General features: G+C 46.7%; 1 protein-coding gene across 1 annotated transcript in view; it reads left to right on the plus strand.

The window, feature by feature from the left end:
• Positions 1 to 12,187, plus strand: part of KIF5C (kinesin family member 5C) — a 147,372-nt gene that overhangs the window by 87,924 nt on the left and 47,261 nt on the right. The window contains exons 11-12 of the mRNA XM_006196147.4: positions 338 to 486; positions 10,494 to 10,669. Of these exons, the coding sequence (XP_006196209.1) occupies positions 338 to 486; positions 10,494 to 10,669 (325 nt within the window). The remainder of the gene's footprint in view (positions 1 to 337; positions 487 to 10,493; positions 10,670 to 12,187) is intronic.

The raw sequence follows: 12,187 nt of genomic DNA on the forward strand, positions 1-12,187 counted from the left end.
TAAACCATAAGTTAGTGTGAGAACAGAGGGAATAAATAGTGGCAGAGGGAAGAGAGAGAGAGTTGGCCCCGGCAGATAATCTGAATGAAAATCCATTGGATCTAGAGTCTGGCAGGAGGTAAAGGGGGAAAAAAAGGGAAAGGGTGAGTTTGGAGCCTTGGGAGTAGCGGTGCCATTAATGCAGCGAGGAGGGTGGTAGGGAAAGGTGCCTGCCTCCCTCCTGCTCTCCAAGTCCCAATCTGTTGACATGAAAGGAATTTGAGGCTTCATTGTGTTCATGATTTAGCCAATGCTGGTAGTGATGCTTAGAATTTTTCCCTGATGTTTTTAACCCCAGGGCTAAGACCATCAAGAATACAGTCTCCGTGAACCTGGAACTGACAGCAGAAGAATGGAAGAAGAAATATGAAAAAGAGAAAGAGAAAAACAAGACTTTAAAGAATGTTATCCAGCATCTGGAGATGGAGCTAAACAGATGGAGAAACGGTGAGGAAGAATGAGAGGCAGAGTGAGGCATGAGTGTGTGCTTTCTCTTTCCTGCAACCGTTGGCATCCTGGGACACCTGGGAAAGAGGGGAGGGATGGATGATGGCGGAGCTTGGTCCTGTCTTGCAGCAGCCCGTGTGCACACACAGGTGTTTTCTTATTCCCTAGCAACAGACCATCCCTGCCCCCGGCCCATCACTTGGCTGACACACACTCTTAGTGTGGGCAGGTGACTTGGCGAGGTTGCCTTAATCTATTTCCAGTGAAATGCCCCTCTCTGTGACTGTAAATCCTTCTCTGCTAGCCACGTTTGAGGTTCAGAGGGCAGTGCCGAGATGTTGGGGGCTCTGACTGCTTTCGATTAAATGAAAAATGTCATGCTCTCCTTTGTGAGTTTTATCATTGATTGGGGGTTGAAAGTCACCTCTGGCAAATATTTGCATTTTTGGGCCCAACTCCTCTTCATGCTTTGCTTCTTGAGAGCCAGAAATAGAGGATTCCTGGAGAAGCTCTGTCCTAAAGTGGAGTCTTGAAGGCTTGTTTCGTGACTCGTTTTTCTCTTTTCCTGAAACATTCTCGCTGGTTTGTTCTCCTCAGAGAAAATACCTCAGAGAGCTGACGTGCAGTGGTGGGTGGGCTGTGGGTGAGGCGCTGATGAGGGGTTTCCAGATCCAAGTGCAGACAGGTCACTTGCGCGGTTTTTGCTGTGTGACGGAGGTTAGAAGATAGCGGTCTTTTTTTTTAAAAACTGAAACCAGGCAGGTCGGTGTGTGTGTAGGGGGCTAGTGGGTAGCTGGAGGTTGCCCTCCAGATTCTCTGCTCTTGTGCTGGGGATTTATTTCAGGTGCTGCATCAGCTCGCAGTCTAGGGTGAGTGTAGGAGCGTGGGGACTGCCGTGCAGGATCGGGAGGTAACCTGCCTGCTTGTAGCTGCAGAGTTAGCAGCCGCTCCTCCTGTGATTCTGTTTGCCGCTGCTTTGGTTAGGAAGGGCGGGGTGTCGGTGAGCTACTGTTCAATTGAAAAACAATTATGTGGCAAACCAGCATTCAAGAGAGGTTCAAGAAATGACCTGGTAGCCTAAATAACACGATCCTTTTCTTTTGGGGAGATTTTTCTAGCTGCACACGTGTTTTGAAAGCTGCTAGAATCATTGAATAATTCAGCACCTGCGGCTGGTGGCTGATTCCTTGCAGTTTGGCAGGAGTAGGGGAGCGGGGAGGGGTGCTTGGCTAGGCTGGGAGCGGCCGTATGAAATTTTGTTCTATTTCTGGGATCCTCTTGGGTCACTTCTCTGCTGGGCAACTGGAACATTCAGTAAAGCCTTTTAATAGAGGGAGGAGGGACTGGCCTTAGAAACACTTTGGTGTGGGCAACTAACCTTGTTTTTTTCTTTTCTTTCCTATCCCTTGCCAAGCTGCAACCCTCCAATTCTCCATCCCTCAATGAGCCATCCTCCGGGGTCTGCCCACTGCCCTGTTGACCTCACCCACGCCCACGCCTAGCATCTCTCTTGGGCACTCCCCCTGCTCTTGGACTGTTCCCTTGGCATCATTTTAACTGTTTGTTTCACTTCATCCACCTTGCTGATCTCCTCAGAGATTTACTGTTTTCCATGCCCTCTAGGGTGAGATCCTACATAAATCCTTAAATTACATAATTTGGGAAAACTAAAAAAATAATAATAATAATAATTTGGGAGAACTAATTATGGTTCCTGGCATATGACAGACTTTTGGAAATGTTTCTTGCATACCCACATGTTTGATGCGTCACTGGAGGTGAAGGTGTGAGCAGTCAGGCGTGATCTGTGTCCTCCGGGAACTTCCAGGCTGATGGGGCGTTGACTCCAGCCACGATCAGTAATGATGACAGTCTGTGCTGCATTCCAAGAAGCACAAGTATAAGTGCTAAGAGTTCTTACAACACGGGGCCCTGAGCTTGATTCAGAAAGTCAGCGAAGGTTTCTCCCAGTAAGTGACATGGGGAATAAGAGCTGAGAGAAACAGGGCAGTTAGCTGAGCAAAATAGGAGGTGAGGAGGGGGGAAGTGGGGGTGGGATGGAGGGGGCCGTGTTTACCATGGCCCTGAGGAGTGGAGGATCACTGGCCTGAGATGGGCCAGGAAGGTGAGCAGGCCTGTGTGGGGCTGTGCAGTCCTTGTTCAGGGTTTTGATCACTGTCTTGGAAGCAGCGAGAAGCCATTTGAGGTTGTCAAGCTACAGACCCTGTGATAAGATTTGAATTTTTGAAGACCCATTGGTTGTGTTGAAGAATGAGCTGGAGGGCATGGGAGGGAGGCTAGGACCCGGGGTGGTATTCCAGGGAGGAGATGACAGTCGTTGAATGACAGGGCAGTGGAGAGGGAGAGAGGTGGATGGACCAGGTTGGTGTTTAGGAGGTGAAAGCAGCAGGGTTGCTGAGGAGTTGGCTATAGGGAGAGAGAGTGTCCAGTTTTCTGACTTACTGAGTTGGATGGAGGGCAGAGCCATTCACTGAGACAGGTAACACTGGAGAAGAACCAGACTGGAGATCGGGGTGAGGAGGGGAGTCTGAGGTGCCTGGTGGAACATCCAGATGAAAATGCCAAATAAGAAGTTAGGTCTGAGGGTCTGGAGCTCAGAGGAGCTGCCTGAGCTGCAGAGAGAAACGTGAGTGGTGGATCTTTAGGAGGGACTTGAGGCATAGCTGGGGTGAGGTCGTCTGTGGACTGTGGAGAGAGGATAGGGAAGGAGAAGCGGGAGGGGTCTTGAGACGCCTCCCCAACCCCTCTGCTGCACCACTGCCATGTAATCGCCAAGTGATGGGGAGGAGGGAAATTAGCAGCTCTGCTGTCCTTGCAAGCTAACACTCACATTTTAAAAGTGATTTCTTTTTTCCCCAGGAAGCAAAACTTTTCAAATGTAGAGAACCTACTCAAGTGGTATAACATCCAGGCAGGAAGTGAGGCAGGTGGAGGCGTGGGGCATTGGTCCTCTGACCAGTATGAGGGAAGGACTGTTTCAAGGATTAACTGCATGGGCACGTACAACAAAACCCAGGAGGCTTTCTGTCCCGTTCTAGGCTGGGCGTTTAATCCTCCAGCAGCCCTTGAGGCAGGACAGGAGACTCGCCCAAGATGACTCCGCAGGGCGCTTGACTCCTAAGTTCGTTCTCTTTCCATTGTGGGTGCAGCCTGCACGTGGCTCTCGTGGTTGTGTTTCAGCCAGGGAGATGGCGTGAAAAGAAGGGACTGGAAGTCCTTCCGTGGTGCCCCTTGCATCCTGATTCCTCGTGGTTGTGAGGGCACGGCTGGGCTGTGTCAGCTTGAGAACCAGGGTTTTGAAGGGTGGAGTAGAGAGAAGAGGCAATGCCTGCCACTGAAATCCAAGGGGCAGGATATTTCCAACTTTCTTTTGAAAACTGACATACACATTGGTTCCAAGCTTGTGGGAGGCAGCCGCTGAGTTCACCGCCGTGACTCCCGGGGGTGGATATTTCCACGTTGCGGTCAGAATGCATTAAAGGAGTGTTGTCGGCTCTGAGCCCTCTCCCCTGGGAAAGAGATTCCCAGCTTGGCGTCGCACAGTGTTTATAATTTGAAAGTCTGGCTGCTCTGCTCCAGCGGTGGGAGAGCAGGAGCGGAGGCGCGTAGCAGAGAAAAGCGGGCGTGCTTGTGCCTTTTCCTGCTTGCTGTTACAGAGAATGAGGTAGGAATACAAAGGAATGGGGAAGGTAAAATAATATGATGTCTCAACGGCAAATCGAGTCCAGGAAGATACTGTAAATAAATGGAAGGAAGTATGTCTGGCCATAGGAGAGAGCATTGCCTGCTTAAAGTCACTCAGAAGTCGGGAAACACTATCCTATTACATGCCTATGGGCCGTCTCCTCCCCTGGCCCCCACATGTACTCTCCGAGCTTCATGGGCTACTTCAGGTGGCAGCTTTCTCCTCTGGGCGTAGTACAGCATTGATTCTCAGAACATGGCCTGTGACTCACCAGGCATATACCACACCAAGCCTTAATTCATTTCTGCCGCTGCCGTTAAAGGCAGCATGGCCCAGAGCCTGTACACGGGGGCTTCAGGGGAGGCCGTGCCTTGTTTTTATAAAGAAAGGATGGGGAAGCCCAGTCTCCTGGCTCTATTCCCCACTGGGCCAGTGAGGGTACTGCCCCTCATAAACAAAAAGAGAAGAAAGGGAACTATATTCAATCTCTTGTAATAACCTATAATGGAAAAGAACCTGAAAAAGAATAGATAGATATGTATGTATAACTGAATCACTCTGCTGTACACCTGAAACTAACACAACATCATAAATCAACCATCTTCAATTAAAAAAAAGAAAGGCCATGAGTGACTCACAGAACGGGAAGAACAGCGGAGGAACGGGGCTCACGAGGGGCCACGCCTGCAGTGAATCCCCTCTGAACGTGTTCTCCGTCCTTGCCTTGTATGTTGGAGACTCAGAGGCCTGGGAGGGACAGGGACACAGCACTGGGTGGTGTGCTTTGGCTGGAGAAGGACAGGGCACCCCGATGTTGTCTGACCCAGACTGCACACACCAGAGGGGGTAATTCCTCACAGGGAAGTCGGGGTGCTGTTACAACAATGGGTGTTGAGTGGCTGGAAAACAACCCCTGGCCACCACAAGCTACTAGTGACATCTTGTGGGCTGAAGTCGACGGACAATTTTTCCTCCAATCTGGAGGCTCTGTTGGCAACTTGCGCCTCATGGAAATTTGTTCAGCCTGCTTGTTTAGGGACAGATAGAGGCAGTGGGCAGTGGGCAGAAATAGGATCTTTTTTTTTTTCCCCAGCTCGGTTGCTTGTTGATCGTAAATATAGAAAGGACTCAAACCATCCTCTAAATGGGGGTAGATTTAGGTAGTTGAATTCAGAGTGAATTACGGCTTCCAGTTCTCCCCTGCCCTTCTCCCCAGCAGTCCATCAAGAAGACTGTGGACAGCAGGATGGGAAAGAGGGCTGAAGGCCCAGGGCATGATGCTTAGAGGGGCTGAGCCCTTAGTTCCCTGTCGGTTTTTACACGTGCCATTCTCTGATACTTCTATGAATTTTGTTCTTTAAAAAAAATAACTTTACAAGGGTTTTAAGTCAGAGAAAGAGGCCCTGAAAACCCAGGGGTCAGAAATGGATGAAAACAACCTGACAACACGGCATATCTGCATCATCTCTCACATAATTAAATACAGTATTAACCAAGGGGATGGAGATTTACCCCACCTGCTGAAGTCAGGCAAAGAAATTATTTCGTCACGGGCTGGGAGGGCATGGAACAATCAGCCATCTCTAAAGCAGATCGGTTCTCCAAACTTAAAACCTGCCAGGCCAGCAGGCTTGGTGCCCTGACGAGCTAAATCTTGTAACCTCGAGCCTGATCTGGGCTCCGTGGAACTGTGTGGCCTCCGTAGTTGGAACACAGTTTGCTCTTTTGGCATTAAATGTGTAGGAGATGCTGGGCCCCCTCTCGGATGCATGATTACGGTGGAAGCTCAGAGGTTAGCATTTCGTTTGAGAGATCTAATTTGTGAGGCCCTCTTCCTTCTTTTGAGAGCACAACCAAGCACTAATAGAAATTCTGGACGCTAGGAGAATCGTGTGGCCTATTTCAGAAGCCAAGAATGTAAAGAGGATGCAGAGGCCTGGGTGACCAGTTTATTAGAAAATTATTCTAGAAGGGATTAGAGAATGTCTTAAGCTTCTTACAGTATTTCGAGGAACTAGGGTGAAAGATGCTATTTGCGTGCAAAATAATCCCTTAAAGGGATGGCGTTTTTTTTTTCAAACCTCCCATTTATATAATGACATCTTGTATCCAGCTGCTGTTACCCATCTGGCAATGTAAAGATTTCCTTTTTGTTTCCTTGATATAGAAATTACCTACCATTAGGTCTGCCACTGGGCCTGTTTAATTGGTATTAAAAGAAAGCACCTTCTTTGCCAGATCTGATCTGGTTTCTGGCGGAAGCTGCGAGTGACCAGCCAGTCTTTGCCCTCGGGTTGCCGAGAGAATGTAATTACCTTTCTCTGTTCTCCAGAGGCTTTAGGGACTCAACTTATAAAAAGGATAACTAGCTTGTTGCTACTTCATGTGTAAAATTTTAATGAATTACTGGCAGTCTAATGGTTGTCTTCCTTCCTTCTTTTTTTGGAAAAAACAAACCCCCAAAAGCCCGTTTTAGAATTTTTAACTAATAGTCTTAACAAGAATTTTTGATTAGTCTGTCATTCTTGTTTATTGCAAATGATGGATTTCTGCTTTTTGTGGAAATGTTATTTATGCCCTCTGGGGGTTTCATTTTATAATTAAAATGCTCTGCCAACCTTATAGGTATGCTCCAAGTGAACGCTCCTGTGTACACACAAATCTTTTTAGTCCTTAAAGGTAATTGCTTCTGACAATAGGAAACGCCAGAATGCTTATTTAAAGAAGGAAAACGTTTCTTGGGGTGGGGGCGGGGGAGCTTTCATTCTAGAAAATCAGATGCTTTACAATATTAGAAGCTCTTTCCCTATGGACAGTAAGGTATAAATCCTCAAGGGATCAAATCAGAGAAAATTGCTTTTCGCGCAAAGGACAATAAAAATAAAAATAGATGCTAATCTTCGCTTGCGGTCCTTGTCCTCCCGCCACCAGATTCTAGGGCCTCATTTCTCCCAGGTTTGCTTGCCGCGGTCTTGCGTGTTACAGTCAGTTACTCCGTAATCACCTCGCGGGGCTTCTCCGGAGGCCCGGGCCACTGCGGTGCGGGGAGCGGTCTCCATCAGCGCGGTGAGATCGCCATGGAGACGGACTGCCTCCTGTCAGGTCTGCACGGTGCGGGGAATTTACAGCCCCCAGACGTGTCTGCGAGCTGGACGGGGTAGTTACCAGGGACGCTTCTGGAAGTCATTTTCTCCGTCCTTTGAAGGGCAGCGGCGTTTGGGAAGACGGGCTCCGGGCCCCTCTCCGGGAGGGAGCTGTGCGCCCCCACAGACGCCGCCGCTTTTGTTCCTGCTTGTTGCCGCTTTGTTCTTCTCGGCCTGAGCGGCTGCTGCAGAAAATAATCCTGCCTGCCTGACCTTTAGAGTAAAAACTCGGAGAGGCTCGTTATTCAGATGTAGCTTTGTGGGGGACACGTTGATGCTTTGATTCTGAAACTTGTGCAAGGGAAAGGAGAAATTCTGCTCTGGCTTCAAATATTGTTTTCATAATAATAAAAATAAACCCGAAAGGCACTTGCATAGCTATATCGTGTTTCACGTTGGAAACTGAGCTGTAACCACCAGACGTGTTGTGAAGACCCCAGACACACTAATCTCCGAGTAAGTAAAAATAGTAATTTACCTGCAAAACCTGAAAAGTTGACAGTTTGTCAGGCAGCGTAGGGAATAAGAGTTGGACTTTAAACAGTAATAACTTTTGTGCTTTTTTCATATACTATTTTAATTAATCTTTAGAACAGTGCTGTGTTAGAGGCATTGCTGTTTCCTTGCCTTTACGAAAAGCAAACCAAGAAGTTAAGCAGGAGATGGGCTTGTGATTAACTAGATCTGTAGAAGGTGCGGCGTGGCTTAGCATCCCGCCATGGCGCTGCAAGTATTCATGCAGCGTCTGCTGGTGGTGTTCAGGGTGCCTCAGGGCAGCCCTGGCTAGCTTGTCAAACCTCTCTAATCTGGGACAACCTTGATGTTTGGTGATGCGTCATTTCTCAGTGGAAGAAGAGGGCAGCTTTAGGGGAAAGTCAAGTCTGTGACTTGGTTAGAGCAGGTCACCCACTGCTGGGTTGTGGGGTTCATCCCTGACTCCTGCCCACTCCGATGATTGGAAATACTCACTGGGTAGCTCCTTAGTTCGCTCCAGCCTCACGATATCACTACCTCTCTGGCCATTTGGAACCAAAGAACACAGGGAATATGTCTCTTCCAGGTGTTTTTGTATCTTACCTCTAGACTTGGAGTGAGTTGTCCTATGAACAACATGACCATGTTCTGGCTGGTTTCTGGTCTAGTACAGTTAAGAATTTCATCTTCATCATACTTAAGCTGGAGGATCAAATTCATACTGCAACTGGATTGCCTTGTTCACAAATTTCAGAAGGTAGGACCGAAAAATTATAGATATAGTGATGATCCAAGTTGGGGGAGGACATTTACCAAAGTGTTAGTAGTAAAATTCTCTGAAGAAGGAACAGAATTGGGAGGTAGAGGTGAAGGAGGACTTTTAGTATACATTCTATGGTTAGAAAAAGATATTTACATATATAATTATAAATTATAAATGTTTTAACACTTCCTCACCCCCTGTAATCCTTAGGAACTAGAACACGATACTGCTTTTATGGCCCATGGACTCATCAGGCTGTAGAGAATATAGATCTTTTAATTGGGTGAAATCCAGTCTGCACAGTTAGGTTGTTGATGGATGCTTTAAACCAGGAATTGGAACTAAATGAAATATTGATTTGGCTCAGACTCAGTTCAAAGGCTACTCTGATATTCTGGTTTTGTTTCAGGTCAATAATTTCAGAAAAAAGCTTAGAAACAGTACAGTCTAGTTGAGCTTTAGAAGAAAAAAAGGCTGGCTCAGTTTTGTATTCAGTAAACTAATCATACATTTCAAATTGCTACTTCAAATAGAATCGTGATACCAAGGTGAAATCATCGGGTGTTAATTTTATTTGACATGGAGGCCTACCATACCATTTTGTGATTATCAGATGAGATAATGGAATCTGAGGCAGCAAAGCTAACCCATCACAAAGTGCTTTGTTTTTATTGCGATAAATGCATACGGTGTTCAGTTGGGTTCCTTGAGATGTGATGTATACTATTTATGAAGCCGGGGTTAGGAGCTCAGTTCTAATTCTGTTTTTTGTTTTGTTTTGTTTTGTTTTGTTTTGTTTTGTTTTGTTTTTGAGAAATTCCCTCTGGCTCAGGGCAGTTTTCCTGGGGAATTTCCACAGAATGCATTTTATGGGCTGAGAACTGGGTGAGGCTTGGAACGTTGCAGACGCTCACTGATTGTAGCAAACTGAGTGTGAAGTTGATGGTAAACATTGTGATGGAAAAGTATGTTTGGTTTTGGTTTGCTTTCCAAGAAGATATTTAAGATACACAGTTGAGCCACATGGTTCTCCTTTTTATGCAGTCTGTCTTTGCAAGGTGGTTTCCTTACTAGGGAATAGCTGTTGGCCAGCATGAGAACGTCACCTTTTCCCTCAGTTAGCCTGGTCACATTTGGAAATGCTTCCTTCGAAGGCCCCGATAAATGCTCCTCTGCAGACTGGGAAGTGGCGTACAGGGTATCTGCATGGTATTCTGGATGGGCTGCCTTTTCTTTCCTGGGACTACCTGATATCACGGGAAATTATTCTATTTGAACTCTCCAGTCAAGCCAATTAATTCTGACCTCCCGGGGGAGAGTGGTGGTGGGACATGTGTTTGTACAACGTCAGTCAGAGTTCTTGGGCCCAGGGCTACCCCGACTTCCTGCTTCCGAATCAGAGATTCTTAGATTCTGAGAATTTGGGCCCTACAGTGTTCTATTACCAATGGCGAATTTGTTCCTTGATCTGGCTGTTTCTATTCATAAAACAGTAACCTAATTAATTGTAATTAGGATGCCTCAGAGGTCTATTTCCCTTTGAATCATTCACTAGAGAGAATATGATTCAAGTAAAGCCCCAGCATATTCCTCCACGAAAGAAAAGCGTATGCAAAAAATTCTGGGTATCACTGCAAAGTTGGATTCGTTGAGCACTTGTGTTGATGGAACCAGTTTCCTTAAGTGAGACATCACGAGGGAGGGAGTGTTCCATGGTCTTCTTCTTCCTTAGACTAGTTTTGGTCAGTGAACTATGACCTCTCTTTGTCAAAGAGAAAGAACACAAACTCTTTAATTCTATACAACAGCTTCTATTGTGTTCTCTGTCTTTTTCACGGGAGTGACTATTTTTGGAACTCTTCCTGGAGGGCTGCATGCTGCATTTCTTCAATCCCCAACTCCTCTTGGCTGTGCCTTGTAGGAGAAGCTGTGCCCGAGGATGAACAGATCAGCGCGAAGGACCAGAAGACCCTGGAGCCCTGTGACAACACCCCAATCCTAGACAACATTGCCCCCGTGGTCGCCGGCATCTCTGCAGAGGAGAAGGAGAAGTATGATGAGGAGCTCTCTAGTCTCTACCGGCAACTGGATGATAAGGTCTGTAGCCAGAGATTATGGTCCTCACTCTGGTGCAAAAACTAACGGTGGCACATCCCAGCCCTACTGGCCAGAAGCAGCTCAAGCCCCAGGGAACTGATGTGGACTGCAGACTGATGTTTATGTCCGCCTTCCCAGTATCTACCCAGCTCTTCACTGGGCAGACTCGGGGAACTGGATTCATGTGGAATGGAAAGTTGCAGGGAAATTGGGCTGGAAGAGTGGAATATTGGCTTGGGTAGACAGAGTCTTTACTTCTGGAAATTGGGTGGGGCCTTATCACTGCATGAGAGTAGGGGTGGAGGGTGCATGATCTTTGTTTAATTATTTTCTTCTTTGGTCCTATCCATCACCTCTTGGAAATTTCAGCAGTGTCCCAGCTGTAGGGGCAAAAGTAGTGGTTCCCAAAACTCAGGTGTATATTTTAATCACGTAGCTCTAAGGCCCTAGAATGAGGAACCAGTAGTGGCGGCACGTGGTCTGATGGCTTCCACTTTACCAGTATCAGTAAAGCTGTTTTCGGAGGCATACTCTTGAACGAAGTGGTTTGGACATGCTGATTAGGGATGTCCAATTTTATGGCAAACTTTTGGAGCTCAAACAACCATGTCAATGTACCAATTGGCATAAAGGAAAAAAGATCTTGGAGAACACTGGATCATTCATCCCCAGTAAAGGTCAGGTTAGGAATCCCAGAGGCAAAGGAAATTAAATCGATGTTTCACGTGATCTTGGCATACTGCCCTTGGAATATCTAAGTCCCTTCAGTTCATTTCATCAAGGCTGCTGGTATTTTTAGTCTGATTTAATCGTTTCCTGCTGTGGCTCTGCTCAGAGTGCTTGGGGACACCTCTGGCTTGGATGAAACAGCTTTGTTATGTTAACATCATCATTAATCTTACAGGCCTCACCCTTCTAAGTAAAGCCCAGAGTCTGGTATCACCTTTACAAGGGAAATGTGACTGGTTGCCTTAAGGATGCTAGTTCTCTTTTTGCTTGTGACTCTGGGAGTTGGCATTATAAAAACAATATTAAACCAGGGTCGCCCTACCCTTCTGGTAACATATTTAATAAGAGATCCACCCCATGAGAGCTGCATGAATTACTCTTTAGGTACCCTTCCATTTCCACCCGGGTATTTTATGCAAAGTCTCAAACAAAGTGAGAGAAAAAGGAGACCAATAATTAATGTGAACAGTGTAGGCAATTTCTTAATCTCTCCAAAGAAATGCGATTGTTTAAGTGTATTTTTTTTTTCTCATTTAGAATTGATGGGTTCCTTTTTAGTATCCCCAAAGAATCCTGGAAGCAGGGTGATAACCTGATTCTACCCTGTTCTCTGCGAATAGATGCCTGCCGTGATTGGGATGGGGATCTTTTCCCTTGGCAGCGTGGGGAGTTTTCACTGATCTGGGAGGCTTTAGAGTCTCCAGTCCACCTTCTGAAATGTACAAAATGCCACGCCTTGGGGGTTTCAGTTGGTAGCTTGGAAAAGCTGACCCTGGAGCCTCTGCCTCC

Source organism: Vicugna pacos, chromosome 5, assembly GCF_048564905.1.
Source record: "Vicugna pacos chromosome 5, VicPac4, whole genome shotgun sequence".
Classification (NCBI taxonomy): domain Eukaryota; kingdom Metazoa; phylum Chordata; class Mammalia; order Artiodactyla; family Camelidae; genus Vicugna; species Vicugna pacos.